The following is a 17,169-nucleotide window of genomic DNA, read 5'->3' on the forward strand; positions in this document are numbered from 1 at the left end:
GACTCCGACAACGGTGAAAGAGGTGCAGCGGTTTTTAGGGTTTGCCAATTACTACCGGAGGTTTATCCGGGGTTTTGGTGAGGTGGCTGCTCCCATTACCTCACTGCTGAAGGGAGGACCTGTGCTCTTGCATTGGTCAGCAGAGGCGGACAGAGCTTTCAGTCGTCTGAAGGAGCTGTTCACCAATGCGCCCGTGTTGGCGCATCCGGACCCCTCTTTAGCGTTCATAGTGGAGGTGGAGGCGTCCGAGGCGGGGGTCGGGGCCGTGCTGTCCCAGCGCTCGGGCGTACCGCCCAAGCTCCGCCCTTGTGCCTTCTTTTCAAGGAAGCTCGGTCCGGCGGAGCGAAACTATGACGTGGGGGACCGGGAGTTGTTAGCTGTTGTCAAGGCTCTGAAGGTGTGGAGACATTGGCTTGAGGGGGCGAAACACCCTTTTCTCATCTGGGCTGACCATCGTAATCTCGAGTACATCCGGGCAGCGAGGAGACTAAATCCGCGTCAGGCTAGATGGGCCATGTTTTTCACCCGGTTTCAGTTCACCATCTCATACCGACCAGGCTCCCAAAACATCAAAGCCGACGCGCTGTCCCGCCTCTATGATACCGAGGAGCGGTCCGTTGAGCCAACTCCCATCATTCCACCTTCATGTCTCGTGGCACCGGTGGTATGGGAGGTGGACGCGGAGATAGAGAGAGCCTCACGGTTAGAGCCGCCCCCCCCTAACTGTCCAGCGGGGGCTCAGTACGTGCCGGGGGGGGGTCCGGGATAAGCTAATCCGTTGGGCTCATACTCTCCCCTCCTCGGGTCATCCTGGCATCGAGAGGACAGTGCGGAGTCTTAGAGGGAGATACTGGTGGCCCACGTTGGCTAAGGACGTGAGATTTTATGTCTCCTCCTGCTCGGTGTGCGCTCAGAACAAGGCTCCTCGGCACTTGCCTAGAGGGAAGTTACAGCCCCTCCCCGTTCCACAACGGCCGTGGACACACTTATCGGTGGATTTTCTTACCGATCTTCCCCCATCCCAGGGAGGTACTACGATCCTGGTCATTGTGGATCGGTTTTCTAAGTCTTGCCGTCTCATCCCGTTGCCCGGTCTCCCTACGGCCCTGCAGACTGCGGAGGCCTTGTTTACCCATGTCTTCCGGCATTATGGGGTGCCTGAGGACAAATGTTTCTGATTGGGGCCCCCAATTCACGTCCAGAGTTTGGAGGGCGTTTATGGAGAGACTGGGGGTCTCGGTCAGCTTGACCTCGGGTTTTCACCCCGAGAGTAATGGGCAGGTGGAGCGCGTAAACCAGGATGTGGGCAGGTTTCTGCGGTCATATTGCCGGGACCGGCCTGGTGAGTGGGCGAGGTATGTTCCTTGGGCTGAGCTCGCTCAGAACTCCCTCCGCCACTCCTCAATGAACATGTCCCCTTTTGAGTGTGTGTTAGGTTACCAGCCGGTCCTGGCCCCATGGCATCAGAGCCAGACCGAGGCTCCTGCGGTAGAGGAATGGGTACAGCGCTCCAAGGACACCTGGAAAGCCGTCCAGGAATCGCTAAGGTTAGCGGGACAACGGCAGAAGAGGAGCGCTGACCAGCACCGCAGTGAGGCCCCCGGTGTGAATATTCACACCGGGGGACAGGATCTGGCTCTCGACCCGAAACCTGCCCCTCCGCCTGCTCTGTCGGAAGCTGGGGCCGCAGTGTGTGGGGCCGTTTAAAGTCCTGACGAGAATAAACGAGGTGTGTTATATGTTACAACTTCCTAGGTATTACCGTATTAACCCCTCGTTTCATGTGTCTCTCCTCAGGCCGGTGGTGGCTGGTCCCCTGCAAGAAAGTGAGGTGCCTGAGGTCCCTCCGCCCCCTCTGGATATTGAGGGGTCCCCTTGTGGACTGGGAGGGGTACGGTCCGGAGGAGAGATGCTGGGTTCCGGTGGGGGACATTTTGGATCCTTCTCTACTGAGAGACTTCCACCGCCTCCACCCGGATCGCCCGGCGCCTCGCCCTCCGGGTCGTCCTCGAGGCCGGTGGCGGCGCACTGCGGGAGCCGCGCGTCAGGAGGGGGGTACTGTCACGACTTCCGCCGAAGTTGGCTTCCGCCGAAGTTGGTGCTCGGCGGTCGTCGTCACCATCCTACTAGCCGCCACCGATCCCTTTTTCGTTTGTCTGTTTGTTTTGTCTTATTAGTTTCACCTGTGTTTCTGTTTTCGGTTAATGAGCTTCCCTATATGTAGTAGGTAGACCCGCCCTTGTTTTGTGCGGGATTGTCTTTATGTTACGTGTGTGTGTTTTAGGTAGAGGTGTATTTATTTTTCTAATTACTTGGCACCCTGTGTTTTGGGTTATTCAAGTTGTTCGCTGCGCCCTGTATGTTTGGGCTTATTCATTTTTTGTGTGCTATAGTAAAGGAGCACTTTTCGCAATTGGAACTCTCTGCGTCTGATTCCTTCACCCACCTAGTCCCGCGTGACACTCGTACTCTGTTCTAGATCATACGATATGCATATTATTATTACTATTGGATAGAAAACACTCTGAAGTTTCTAAAACTGTTTGAATTATATCTGTGAGTAAAACAGAACTCATTTGGCAGCAAACTTCCAAACAGGAACTGAAAATTCTGAAAATGGGTCTCTGTGTAAGGCCTTGCCTATTCAATTGCCTTTTATTTATGGATCTGTATGCAGTTCATACGCCTTCCACTAGATGTCAACAGGCAGTAGAATGTTGAATGGGGTGTCTAGCTTGATGTGAGACCGAATGAGAGCTTTTGGAGTGACAGGTCCGCCATATTGGCAGTATTTTGCTGCGCACCAGAGAGCACCATATTGTTTTCTGCAATGCGTTAGGTAGACACGACGAAATGCTCCGTCTTGGACGTTATTGGATACATACGAGAAAAACATACTAAAGATGGATTCTCAACTGACTTTGACCAGTTTATTCGACTTTTATTATCAGTTTTTGAATTTTTCATTCCATGCGCCAAACATTGATGGACACTTGAGCGCCACCATGCTAGCCAAAGTTGCTAATTCGACAGAAGAAATGGACATTCTAAAACAAAACAATGATTTATTGTGGAACTAGGACTCCTTGCACTGCATTCTGATGGAAGATCATCAAAGGTAAGAGAATATTTATGATGTTATTTCGTATTTTTGTGGAATATGTTGGCTCCAACATGGCGGAGAATGGCTGGGCGCTGTCTCAGATTATTGCATGCTGTACTTTGTACTAAAGTTATTTAAAAAAAATCTAACACAGCGGTTGCATAAAGAACCAGTGTATCTTTCATTTGCTGTACAACATGTATTTTTTAGCAAAGTTTATGATGAGTTTTTTGGTTAGATTACGTGACTGTCCAAAATTTCTCCGGACAATTTGGTGCATTTTGGCGCCATATTCACAATGTAAAACCAGGATTTGTAGCTATAAATATGCACATTTTCGAACAAAACATGAATGTATTGTATAACATGATGTTATAAGACTGTCATCTGATGTTCAAAGGTTAGTGATTAATTTTATCTCTATTTGTGGGTTTTGTGAAAGCTACCTTTGCGGTGGAAAAATGGCGGTGTGTTTTTGGATATTGTGGTGAGCTAACATAAGTATATGTTGTGTTTTCGCTGTAAAACACTTAAAAAATCGGAAATATTGGCTTGATTCACAAGATGTTTATCTTTCATTTGCTGTACAACATGTATTTTTCATAAATGTTTTATGATGAGTATTTATGTATTTCACGCTCTCTGTAATTATTCTGGCTGTTTTTGTGCTATTTATGATCATGGCACCAATGTAAAACCAGGATTTATAGCTATAAATATGCACATTTTCGAACAAAACATAAATGTATTGTATAACATGATGTTATAAGACTGTCATCTGATGAAGTTGTTCAAAGGTTAGTGATTAATTTTATCTCTATTTGTGGGTTTTGTGAAAGCTATCTTTGCGGTGAAAAAATGGCGTTGTGTGTTTGGCTATTGTGGTGAGCTAATATAAATATATATTGTGTTTTCGCTGTAAAACATTTTAAAAATCGGAAATGTTGGCTGGATTCACAAGATGTTTATCTTTCATTTGCTGTATTGGACTTGTGATTTCATGAAATTATATTATATGATATCCCTGTGGCGCTAGGCTAGGCTATGCTAGTCAGCTTTTTTGATGAGGATGATCCCGGATCCGGGAGGGGGGGTCGGTAGAGGTTATTAAGAACAAATTCTTATTTACAATGACGGCCTATAACGGCCAAACCCGGACGACGCTGGGCCAATCGTGCGCCGCCTTTTTAGACTCCCAATCACGGCCAGTTGTGATACAGCCTGGATTCAAACCAGGGTGTCTGTAGTGACGCCTTTAGCACTAAGATGCAGTGCCTTAGACCACTGCGCCACTCAGGAGCCCAAATGAAGTCTTGTCATCAGAAAGAATAGCATATTTACATGAGAAACAGCTGAACAGCTGCCTGGCTCTTTTCATTGGAGCGTTCCTTTGGCCATATGGTAGCTGATGAAAGCCAGAAAAACCACAAACAAAAGCATTGCATGGACAACAAACAAAACTCCCCCTCCGCCGTGTGAATGCCAACTCCCGAGTTTATCGTCCCTTCTGGTTTGATGTACACAAAACATGCCAGCTTTCTCTCTCTCTCTCTCCAATGCATTGCCAAAACAGTTTGTGTTACTGTTTGTCTTATTGTAGTCACCACAGAATGTAATACTGAAGTAAAAGCTTAATTAGTGTATATTACAGTAAACAAACATTATCGAGTACATTATCAAGCGCAAACACACATTAGAGACTCTATCCGACACAGTCGGCATGGTTAAACACTGATATTATCATGCTCTATAAAATGATTTCTTAGGCAGTGCTTTTGAAGGTGTATTATAAAGCAGTTATATACAAAAATTGAATGGAAACTGACAGATTCAGAGCAGTCTTTTTTAAGTTATTTCGTTAAAATCTCAACATCTATTCCTACATTTTTGCATTTCAATTTCAAATACTGTATTACCCATAATCACCTGCAATATGCCAGGCATGGACATTCCTGTAATAAGAACATTTATATCCTACAGTTGGTTGAGACCAATTGCGCGCAAACACACACATGTGCAGACATACACACACTAACACACACGCACGGGCACGCACGTACACGCAAGCACACGCACACACACGCAGACATCCACACACACACACACACAGTTAAGCGCAACCATGTTAATGTGATGTTTGATTAGAAGAACAAACATTTTTGTGTCTTTAGGCAGGAAGAAGGGTCCATTGTGGCTCCTATCCCGCCACATTCTTGTTCATTTACTTAAACATTTGGTCAGATTGTGTCCATTTTGGGTCTTCTTGAAGGGGTTCATTTTGGCTCTGGATAGATCCTTCCCTTGGGTCAGTTTCCTAATAAGGTGTGCATTAGAATTCACAACGCATCTCTCCGTTGCATCAGTCTGTGTCTTTAGGGGGTTCATTTTGGCTCTGGCTGTGTCCAACACTGTCCGTCTGTCTCCCAATAAGGGATGTGTCATTTGGGCTCAGCTTGTGTCCATTTTCTCAGTTTCTTAAAATGGGGTTCCTCACCAGGGGCTGAAAAGAGGAGGATTCTGCTGAGGTATGACTCTCCAATCCCATTTCCATCCCTCTTCTACTCACTCTGCTTTCCTTACCGTGTTCTCTCCAACTAACTAACCACCTTTACTTTCAGAAACACAGTAAATCTTCACCCTTTTCACACTATCATGCCGACCCGAACGAACTGTGCTGGCCCCAGATATTTCCTTTTCACATTGTCAGCCCGGTTCCAGCAACTAGGATGAATGCATTACCAGGCCAGCTCAGCACAGCTTGGTTTGGCTCGGCTCGGTTCAGCTCAGTAGTGTGAAAATCCTGATTTAGTACCCATAGTTACACATTACATGCAACCGAGTGTTACAGTATCAGTGCAAAAAGAAGGAGAAACCGAATGTAACAAACAACTATCAAGCAAACAGGAAGGTATCATTTGGGTCCTGAGCCCTAGTAAGTAGCCCACTAAGTAAACAATGAGTGTTACGTAGGAGGACACAACCTTCTGACATCAGCCCAGAGAGTTTCTGTCTCTGTGTGTGTGTGTGTGTGTGTGTGTGTGTGTGTGTGTGTGTGTGTGTGTGTGTGTGTGTGTGTGTGTGTGTGTGTGTGTGTGTGTGTGTGTGTGTGTGTGTGTGTTTGAGTATAGAATCTGACTTTCTGGCCTCATTAAATAACAATTCTCAAAATGCATGTGTAGCAGTCTCTGGCAAGGATACAGAGCACAGCTCATGCATTTTATAAAGGTGACTAGACTAGTCATGGTAGGTACTGCACTTACAGTGACATGTTTACAATGACATCTCCATCACACCTAGTGTAACAACGTCTCAAAAGCATCTGCAGTGCCAATGTTGGTGAGTGTTTTGGATTGTGTTTGTGTTTGTGTGACTGAACGTCTGCCCTGAGGCAGAGGAAGGTAGAGTAAAGCCCTGTCCGGGAGAACATTAAGACATGAGCGTGCTAGAGGGTGTGTGTGTCTGTGTCTCTTTGTGTGACTGAACGTCTGCCCTGAGGCAGAGGAAGGTAGAGTAAAGCCCTGTCCGGGAGAACATTAAGACATGAGCGCGCTAGAGGGGGTGTGTCTGTGTCTCTTTTGTGTGCGTGTGTCTCTTTGTGTGCGTGTGCACGTATGCGCATGTGTGTGGGGTTGTAGTGTGTCTTACCATGATAGTGGTGACTACAACAGTTCTGTTCTCCAGGATTTCATTGGGAAGGAGGGCTTCATTCTGGATCAGAACCAGCTTGTCTGAATCCGTCCAGTAACCCATCTGGAGACAGAGGACACAGTCAAACACAGGGGTGAGTGTGTAGAGGGTGTATGTGTTGGGTGTGTGGAGAGGGTGTATGTGTTCAGTGTGTGTAGAGGGTGTGTGTGTTCAGTGTGTGTACAGTGTGTGTAGAGGGTGTGTAGAGGGTGTGTAGAGGGTGTGTGTGTTCAGTGTGTGCAGTGCATTTCTGGTGTGTAGTTTCCAGTATTTATGTTTCATGATGTGGTGTTAAGATCTGTGAGAGTATCTGAGATAATGTGTGCATATACAAGCAAAGAATAAGAGCCACACAAATTGTACAGTATGCTTGGATGTGTCATGTACAGTACATTAAAGTACACAATGTTGAAATGTTTAGTATACAGTACATGAGTCGTATAATAGGTGAGTCAAGCTAAGGCAGTCAGTATAAATGTCTGCCATATAAATTGGTGGTGTCTGCCATGGATCAAGAAGACGAGTGGGGGGGAGGGAGTGATGGCGGGCTGGTCGTGAACTGCTCCTCTCTCTCCCTGCTGAGTGTAGGAATGATTGACGAGCTTTTGGGGGGCGGTGGAGAGGTGTGAGTGTGTGCATGCGTGAGCGTGTGTGTGTGTGCACGCATGTGCATGTATGGAGGTGTCTGTATGTTCGCACGTGTGTGTACCCAGCCCCCCTCCCTCCTGTCCTGACAGGACTCCTAGCGCGCGGAGCCAGCCAGCGGGCAGGCCCAAGCAGCCTGCTGATTGATGAACACACTCCTCCTCCCCTCCTCCCCTCTTCTTCTCCTCCCTCTATCACTTTCTCTCTCTACCGCTCCACTGCTTTCTGTCCACCTACCGTAGTTGGCTGGAGTCCCACACATACAGTACACAAACAGCACTAAACATACACACATAGGCGCAGGCGCGCACACACATTGTCGAAGCTTGAGTATACTATTCATGCAGCAACTTGAATATAGAGAACACTGATACACAATACACAGATTCTACAGACACAGACAATGCTAAACAGATAAACAGATAATGACATGATGTTCGCTCTCTTCTATCATTTCAAACAGAAAGAAATTAAACATACAGTTATTCATTGCTCAAACGTGCATATTATGTTTTTAATACGATTCAGTTATTATGGTATAGTGGTATTATGGTATAGTGGTATTATGGTATAGTGGTATTATGGTATAGTGGTATTATGGTATATTGGTATTATGGTATAGTTGTATTATGGTATAGTGGTATTATGGTATAGTGGTATTATGGTATAGCAATTATGGTTATAGCTAGAAAGCATGGGCAGTGATGGAAATTGAGAAAACAATTAAACATATAGTGAATATAAATTCAAACATATAGTTATGTTTTTAAATTAATGAGTTAAGGTATGATAGTGTGGGCAGTGAGGTGCAGCATAGGTGGGTGAGCCAGTGAGGTGCAGCATAGGTGGGTGAGCCAGTGAGGTGCAGCATAGGTGGGTGAGCCAGTGAGGTGCAGTATAGGTGGATGAGCCAGTGAGGTGTAGCATAGGTGGGTGAGCCAGTGAGGTGCAGCATAGGTGGGTGAGCCAGTGAGGTGCAGTATAGGTGGGTGAGCCAGTGAGGTGCAGTATAGGTGGGTGAGCCAGTGAGGTGCAGCATAGGTGGGTGAGCCAGTGAGGTGCAGTATAGGTGGGTGAGCCAGTGAGGTGCAGTATAGGTGGGTGAGCCAGTGAGGTGCAGCATAGGTGGGTGAGCCAGTGAGGTGCAGCATAGGTGGGTGAGCCAGTGAGGTGCAGCATAGGTGGGTGAGCCAGTGAGGTGCAGTATAGGTGGGTGAGCCAGTGAAGTGCAGCATAGGTGGGTGAGCCAGTGAGGTGCAGTATAGGTGGGTGAGCCAGTGAGGTGCAGTATAGGTGGGTGAGCAGTGAGGTGCAGTATAGGTGGGTGAGCCAGTGAAGTGCAGCATAGGTGGGTGAGCCAGTGAGGTGCAGTATAGGTGGGTGAGCCAGTGAGGTGCAGCATAGGTGGGTGAGCCAGTGAGGTGCAGTATAGGTGGGTGAGCCAGTGAGGTGCAGCATAGGTGGGTGAGGCGGTCACAGCACTAGTCTTCTTACCCGTCTGGGTCCGTTGTTCTTCAGCTCAAACACGTCCATGGTGTAGTTGACCCTGCGTCCATAGTGGTCAAACTGGACATTACCTGTTAATCCCTGCAACCGGACCTGCAAACAGTATCAGAGTATTCAACTCCGGTAACTTTACCAAAATTAACAGAAATCCTGGTTGGAAGATTCCCAGAATCATGAGGTAATAAGAAGGAAATCAGGAATCATCTGACCATGATTTCTGGAAATCCTGGAAATGACCAGAATTTTGCAACTACATCAGAGTGGAAGTATACCTTTATTTTACTTTTAATAAGATAGATTACATATGACATAGTATGTAGTGTTGACTGGTGATGTAATTTGATGTAACATCCTTGACGCAACAAACCAAATTTGGCTCTGTGAAAGTTCCCAGAACATTCGTTCGGGCAAATGTTCTTATAACACAACAACTGTCCAGTCGTGCTGATGATTATAGAATGTTTGTATAAAACATTCACCTGATGTTGCAAGAATGTTCCTAGAACACATTTAATCTGTTCTTTAAATGTTCCCAGAATGTTTCATTAGGTTATGGAACAGTCTGGTGAGAACATTTTGAGTGGAATTCACAAAATATATGTTCCCAAAACACAACAACTTTCCACTTCTGCAGATGATTCTACAATGTTTCCTTTAGGGTGCAAAAAACATTCACCTGATGTTGCAAGAACGTTCCCAGAACACATTTAATCTGTTCTTTAAAGGTTTCCAGAATGTTTCTTTAGGTTGTGGGAACATTGTAGGTATATGATGAGATAGGTTCCCAAAACACCACAACTGTCCAGTTGTGCTGCCATTCAGATAATGTTTGTATCAGGGTGCACAAAACATTCATTTGATGTTGCAATTTGTTTTACAGAACAGCCATTATGAGTTCTTTAATGGCTCCCAGAACATTTAGGTAGTGGGAAAAGTGTGAATACATTACAAGAGATAGGTTTCCAAAACACAAAATATGCTCAGTTGTGATGACATTCATACAATGTTTATACACTTTTCACACTATCATGCCGACCCGCACTGGACATTCCCTCAATGTTGCAAGAATGTTCTTGTGATACTCATGAAGGTTGCACAGAACATTCCCACATTGTTGCGTAATGTTCCACGATTTCCAAATAAGTCCGTTTTTATGACATTCATAGAATATTTGTTTTAGGTTTAACATAATATTCCATTAATGTTGACGCAATATACATTTTTCTTGGAGGTCCTCAGAACATTTCAATAACTTTTAGAACATATTATTTTTAAGTCTGACCGAATATTAGCTCAACATTGGCAGCATGCACATTTTTATTTAGCTCCTTAAAGCAAAAGAAAGCAGATTGGAATACATCCCCATTATGGTTCTCTCCAGATTTGATTGGAATTCGCATTTGAGGATAGCATTGTAGACCCACTACAAGGTGATATAGGCACACATGGCATTTCCATTTCATCCACAGGTCATTTAATCATACAAACATATTTTTACATTACATATGTTGACAAACTGCATATTATTTAATTCTTAAGACATTTGAACAGCATTTCATCTCAATCCAGGTTTTTTATGCTCTGTGCCACCAGGTAAGCACTCTTACATATACTGCCATGGCAGTATGGTCAGCCAGGAATAACACGCTGCCTTTTAAGCCTTCTTAGAAATAATTAACATAGGGATATACTGGTAACTGGGTTATTCACCATGACTTCACCCATCCTCTTCATATACTGCATACTTCTGGGTCCATATTTACAATGTATACAAGACTATGAGTTCTGATCTCGGATCACTTTTCAGATCATGAAAAATAAGACAGGGGGGACCATGCCAAGTGTCCCAAAGTAGGAATTATATTGGTTGCGTTTTATTAAAAGTTGAAGAGTACATTTTACACAGTTAGGTCAAAATTCTTCATTTCTGACTGGATTTATGAATCTGGACGAAATAAACTCTCTTTGAGTATAGAGTATCTGAGCCTCAATTTTACATTATTTTTCCAAAAGACAAATGGTTCAAGAATATGTGGGATTGAACCTGTGGATCTGCAACCAGATCATTGACCTTCTGCGCCACCAGGGACTAGCTGAGACCTTGTGTTTTTCCCCCAGTCTAATACTGTCAATCAGGACACGGCACACAACCACTGAGTTATTTAACACGTTCCCTTTCTCTTTATATGCTGTGTACTTGTAATACTGTTTTTTTGTGATTTTGCTCTTTGCTATTGTGCATTTTTTAAACTATTTTAATTGTAAACAATCACAGTAAGGTACTTTTATTTGTATTTTACCTTTATTTAACCAGGCATGTCAGTTAAGAACAAATTCTTATTTACAATGACGGCCTACCCAGGCCAAACCCTAACCCAGACGACACTAGGCAAATTGTGCACCACTTTATGGGACTCCCAATCACAGCCGGTTGTGATACAGCCTGGAATCGAACCAGGGTCTGCATGTCATGCCCTGACCTTAGTTATCTATGTTTTCTGTATTATTTTGGTCAGGTCAGGGTGTGACGAGCGTGGGTATGCGTGTTTTTGTATTGTCTAGGGTTTTTGTATGTCATGGGGTGTTTGTAAGTCTAGGCATATTGTAGGTCTATGGTGGCTTGAATTGGTTCCCAATCAGAGGCAGCTGTTTATCATTGTCTCTGATTGGGGATCCTATTTAGGTTGCCATTTTCCCTTTTGGTTTCGTGCGTTCTTGTCTATGTGTAGTTGCCTGTCAGCACTCGTTTTATATAGCTTCACGTTCATTTGTTACTTTGTTACTTTGTTTTGTGTTCTTTCTTCATTAAAAGAAGAATGTATGCATATCACGTTGCGCCTTGGTCGCCTCCTTACGACGAACGTGACACTACAGTGACGCCTCTAGCACTGAGATGCAGTGCCTTAGACCGCTGCACCACTCGTGAGCCCAATTTCTTAATTGTTACCCAGAAATTATTTGATATTGAGATAAAAACAGCTGCACTGGACCTTTAAACCAATAAAAGATTATTGCATTGAACCTAAATGAGTTTTTGTATATTTATTATGGATCATAATTTTTCAGAATAGGTATTGCACGCATTTGTATGTGTTTTGATTGAGAAAGGGTAAAATAGTTTTCTTATTTACTTTGAAGGTTCTGAAACTGAATTTAAGAAGCATATGAATAGAAGTTATTTAAAGGAAGCACTATCCTACTAGAAAACTAGAAAATAATAAAGTACAGTATTACAAGTACAAAGCATATGAAGAGGATAGGAACATTTTATTAACTCAGAAATTGTGTTCTGATTGGCCATATTAAACTGAACCAACGTTTGCCAACGTTTACTGACACTGGTCATATTCAACGGTTGTTGAGCGTTCGTAAATTCGTCAGTTATTCTGCGCTCTGGCATACTCAGACGAGTGCTTTGAAATCAGAGTAGATAGCCAGAGTGAATTTACCAGATACGTCTATCAACAGTTGTAGAAGTGATATCATCAACATTCTATTGAAATGGTTACTTGCATAGTGGAGTCTTTCGTTTAGACATGTAGCTAGCTAGCTAAACAATGAACCATAATCCCAACTCATATCATTACTACCCTTCATGAATCTGAAGGTAGCTAACCAACCACATTCAATGTTAGCTAGCTAGCTAACATTAGGCTATAGCTAGCAATGCAAATGGCTCTGAGATACGAATTATATTACTACACAGATCATACACGTAACGTTAGCTAGCAAGCCAGGCAGCTAACGTTAGCTAGCTAACTAACAGTACGCTTTAACTTGAAATTAAAATGACTTTCTGACAAAATTAGAAATGTGTAATATATGAAAATGTAGCTAGCTAGACTATCTTACCCGTCCGTATACATGGATGGACGCTTCTCCCTCTTTGTCACAGACGTCATGGTTGCCTTAGTTTGAAGATGTAATCCGGAGACAGGTGTTTTATACAACAGCCTTCAGTGTGTTCTCTTGTTGACTCCGTCTGCCTATTTGTAATCAAACGGCAGAATTTTCTCCATCTCCTTAGCTATCATACTCTAATTCCACCGTGCATTCCACTGATTTCAAAACTCGGTCCTCCAGAAAGTGGAGAGCAACTGTCACGTTCCTGACCTTATTTCCCTTGTTTTGTATTTATTTAGTATGGTCAGAATGTTATATAAAACCCTAACTAGAACTTGATGGGAATCTTAGCTAATGTTCTGGGAATGTTCCCGGTTTGCCGTGGAGTTGGCAGACATTTTTGTAGTTATTTCATGAACCGAAATGTCTTTGAGGTGCAGTGGTAGATACCTGTTTGAGGGTGCGCTCCATGTCGATGCCCTGGTTCCATGGGGCGGCGGGGTTGGCCAGACAGTCCCCAGCGTTCCCCCTGCGAGAGATGTCCACTTTCTGCCTACGCAGGTTCCTGAAGGCCTCCGCCATCACCATCACGCCATCGTAGGTCAGAGCCGATGTGTACTGGGGAACAGGAGCGAAGCGTCAGGTGTGTGTGATGGAGGGATGGGGTGTGTGTGCTCGCCCGTGTGACTATGAAAAGAGACAAAGTTTCTGCGTGTGTGTACAGTATACATAGTCTGGGTACCAGACATTTTAGTTAACATTCTACTCCTCTTTGGGAAATGACAGGAGTGGCAAGAAGTAAAATGTAATAGCTGAACAGAGAAAGTAACCAGGCTACTGTATACTGGGCATTAAAAATATACTTTTCAAAATGCCTGTAATGCAGCAAGGTACATTGTGTTATTTGCTCACATTGTATATAGACTTATTTTTCTACTGTATTATTGACTGTATGTTTGTACACACTCCATGTGTAACTCTGTGTTGTTGTATGTGTCGAACTGCTTTGCTTTATCTTGGCCAGGTCGTTAATTTAACGTTCAACTCTGGCCTGGGAAAATCCTTATTGGAGAGTTAATTTAACGTTCAACTCTGGCCTGGGAAAATCCTTATTGGAGAGTTAATTTAACGTTCAACTCTGGCCTGGGAAAATCCTTATTGGAGAGTTAATGTAACCTTCACTCTGGCCTGGGAAAATCCTTATTGGAGAGTTAATTTAATCTTCACTCTGGCCTGGGAAAATCCTTATTAGAGAGTTCATTTAATCTTCACTCTGGCCTGGGAAAATCCTTCTCATTAACCCCGCTCTCCTTCCATCCTTGCTCATTTCAGCTCTCTGTGGGGGCCACGGTGTGTGTGTGTGTGTGTGTGTGTGTGTGTGTGTGTGTGTGTGTGTGTGTGTGTGTGTGTGTGTGTGTGTGTGTGTGTGTGTGTGTGTGGACCACCAACCCTGTGCCAGGAGTGGACAAGCTGCCTACACCAACAAGGGTCAAGGGGGGCAATAAACAGTTTGATAACCAACGCTGATGCCACCCGCTCCCTGGGCACGAAGGTTGGCACAAACTGGTACATGCTTGGCATTGGTAAGAGTCTGGGCACTTAAATAGAAGATGGACAGTCCTGCCAAGGAGTTATGAATGGGGAGAGGAGGGTGTTGTAGCTGTTTTGACCAGGGGTGTCAAACTCATTTTGCCCCGGGGTCGCATTCGGTCTTCAGCGATGTCCGGAGGGCCGCACTGAAAATGTTATATATTTCCTTGTGAGCAAAATGTATAAAAATTGTCCTCTATCTATCGTTTTTGGAATTTACCATGCTCCTTGACTGTCTAGTTTTAATTGTATTGATTATCAGTAGGCTGTACACAGGCAAGAAACATATGAATGTAGGTCCATTATAATTTCTACACAGTTTCCATTTGGTTTTAGTTATTTTAAAGTATGAGTTCGTCCCCCACCACTCACAATTTCTTGTTGTTGTATTTATTTATTTTTTACTCAAATCACCCGCAGGCCAAGTTCCATAATACAAGTCATAACCAACCTACAAATCACAACACATCCAAAGTGTGGTTATAATGAAATACTGCCATTGTTCTTGGACCTGGGAAGGTGCTATCTAGAACCTAAAAGAGTTATTCAGCCATCACCATAGGAAAACCATTTGAAGAACCCTTTTTGGTTCCAGTTAGAAACCTTTTGGTTCCAGGTACAACCATAATGGGTTCCATGTAGAACCCTTTCAACAATGGCTTCTACATGGCTCCCAAAAGAGTTCTAACTGGAAACCAAAAAGAGTTCTACCTGGAACCAAAAAGGGTTCTCCTATGGGAACAGCTGAATAACCATTTTGGATAGTTTATTCACTATATAGTGCACTACGTTTGACCAAAACTCTCCACGGGCCGTATGTTTGACATCCCTGATCTAGACTGTGACCAGAAGTGTGACCAACTGTGACCAGACCACAGTTGGGCTCCACTAATTACAAAATAAAAAAACTATGGATGGTGCTACTGTACACCAGAGGGGCTGTTTGGTAGGGAGAACATTGGAATGGTTTTACCAATTTCACTTTAGATTCTAACGTTTATCCACGTTTCTCCAAGGATAACATTTCAAAGTTGCTCCAAACATCAAATTTCAAAGGGTTTTTGACACCCTTGATTGATTCGTCCTGCTCAAGACAGTACGTTTTCTTGAAACGTCACATTTTCAAAGTTTAAGGTTTTGGATAGGGTTAAAACATTACATTTTGGCATGGCTAAGTTAAGGGATAGGATAAAAAAATAAAATGAGTATCTACCACTGGGATAGAACACGAGACCTTCAGATCCGGAGTCATGGGACTACGCCCGTTCACCACCCCTGTCCAGAACGCAAAACCCAAGCCTACTTCATGGAAATAGCACTGTTGCCCCTAGTGGCTGGTTTTGAAGGCATTTCCCGATGTCCTCAGGACATAGACAGATGTTCAATTTTGAAGTCAATCTTGAGTGATCTGCATGGATATTGGAGCAGAAACACAAGCATACACACACACTGCGTGTCGTGGCACAGCAGTATATCTTAAATTGGTCAGTCCGTCACATTCTCACAGCTAGGGCCAATGGCCCCCAGGGTGGACCAACAACAGTGCTGATGATGATGCCCCCTCCCTCCCTCCATACCATCTCTCCCCTACCTCCCCCCACTCGCTCGCTCTCTCTCCATCCATCACTCCCTCCCTCCCATCTATCCCTAGGAAATGCATCTCAGATCAGCCCTCAGAGATTTTGACTCATGATGTGTACGGGTGGTGGGTGACTGCTGGTCACAGAGCCCCTTAAAGGGAGAGTTCATAATATTTTCAACATTTTAGCTTATTTTCAACTTCTTTTTGATGTTTCATCCAAACCATTTTAGGTTCCTTAGCTGGTTAATTAGCAACGTCCAGAATCTTCTGGGTAGAATTTTTAGCGCATGGGTCCAGTGCATTCAAGTGCAGCAGGACAGCTAAAATGCACCAGTTCTCATGGCCCCTAGCAAGAGTGGAGCTCCCTCAGGCATTGGGCTACACTATTCCAATACTAAGAATGTCCACAGGTGTGAGACAAAGAGGAGATTGTGACACAATCCCATAGCCTGAACCTCTCCACGAGACTGCACCACAGTTAGCAGGTACTGTAAGGTATTCTAAGTGTGTGTGTGTGTGTGTGTGTGTGTGTGTGTGTGTGTGTGTGTGTGTGTGTGTGTGTGTGTGTGTGTGTGTGTGTGTGTGTGTGTGTGTGTGTGTGTGTGTGTGTGTGTGTGTGTGTGTGTGTGTGTGTGTGTGTTAAGTCTGAGATAGCAGGCTAACCCACACCTCTGCAGTTGGTCCTGTAGAATCCTAAAGCCACCTTCCCATGCACCAGACCAGACTGACCAGAGTCTAAAGCAATCCTACACACAGTCAGCCAGCCAGTCAGTCAGCCAGAACTAGAGGTTATCTACTGAAGAATTGTTCTATCCCCCATGACTTAGAGGAGAGATACAGGAGAGAACCTTAGGGGAGAAGACCTTACTCCAGGCATGGTGTACCATCGGGGGGCTGTCGCTCTTCAGCAAATGGGGGGAAAGGCATGACATTAGAGGAGATGAGAGGACTTAATCCCAGTCAGGGTGTTACCTTCGGGGGGCTGTCGGAGCCCGGGTACTCCCTCTGATCCAGCTTGTTCCAGCGCTGCATCAGCTTGATGACCATGGGGTTGCTGAAGTCCACTAGCTGGAAGCCCGACACGTTGGCCCCGCCATGCATGAAGCGCTCGAGGTTGATGTCCTTAAAACCCTGGGAGAGAGGGGGGGGGGTTAGGGACAGATGGAGGTAGGCAGAGGGCAGAGATCAAGAGAGAGAGAGAGAGACAGGGAGA

At 44.6% G+C, this 17,169-nt stretch overlaps 1 protein-coding gene across 3 annotated transcripts in view; it reads right to left on the reverse strand.

Moving 5' to 3' along the window:
- LOC120056894 (glutamate receptor 4) overlaps positions 1–17,169 on the reverse strand; it is a 226,099-nt gene that overhangs the window by 36,724 nt on the left and 172,206 nt on the right. For 2 of the 3 annotated variants that reach the window (XM_039005160.1, XM_039005159.1), the window contains exons 6-9: positions 16,929–17,087; positions 13,235–13,402; positions 8,930–9,034; positions 6,749–6,853 (exon numbers count right to left, since the gene is read on the reverse strand). In XM_039005160.1, the coding sequence (XP_038861088.1) occupies positions 6,749–6,853; positions 8,930–9,034; positions 13,235–13,402; positions 16,929–17,087 (537 nt within the window). Of the gene's footprint in view, positions 1–5,570; positions 5,604–6,748; positions 6,854–8,929; positions 9,035–13,234; positions 13,403–16,928; positions 17,088–17,169 lie in introns of those variants that run through there. The other variant, XM_039005161.1, reaches the window with a different exon arrangement.

This window comes from Salvelinus namaycush, chromosome 12 (assembly GCF_016432855.1).
Source record: "Salvelinus namaycush isolate Seneca chromosome 12, SaNama_1.0, whole genome shotgun sequence".
Taxonomy (NCBI): Eukaryota; Metazoa; Chordata; class Actinopteri; order Salmoniformes; family Salmonidae; genus Salvelinus; species Salvelinus namaycush.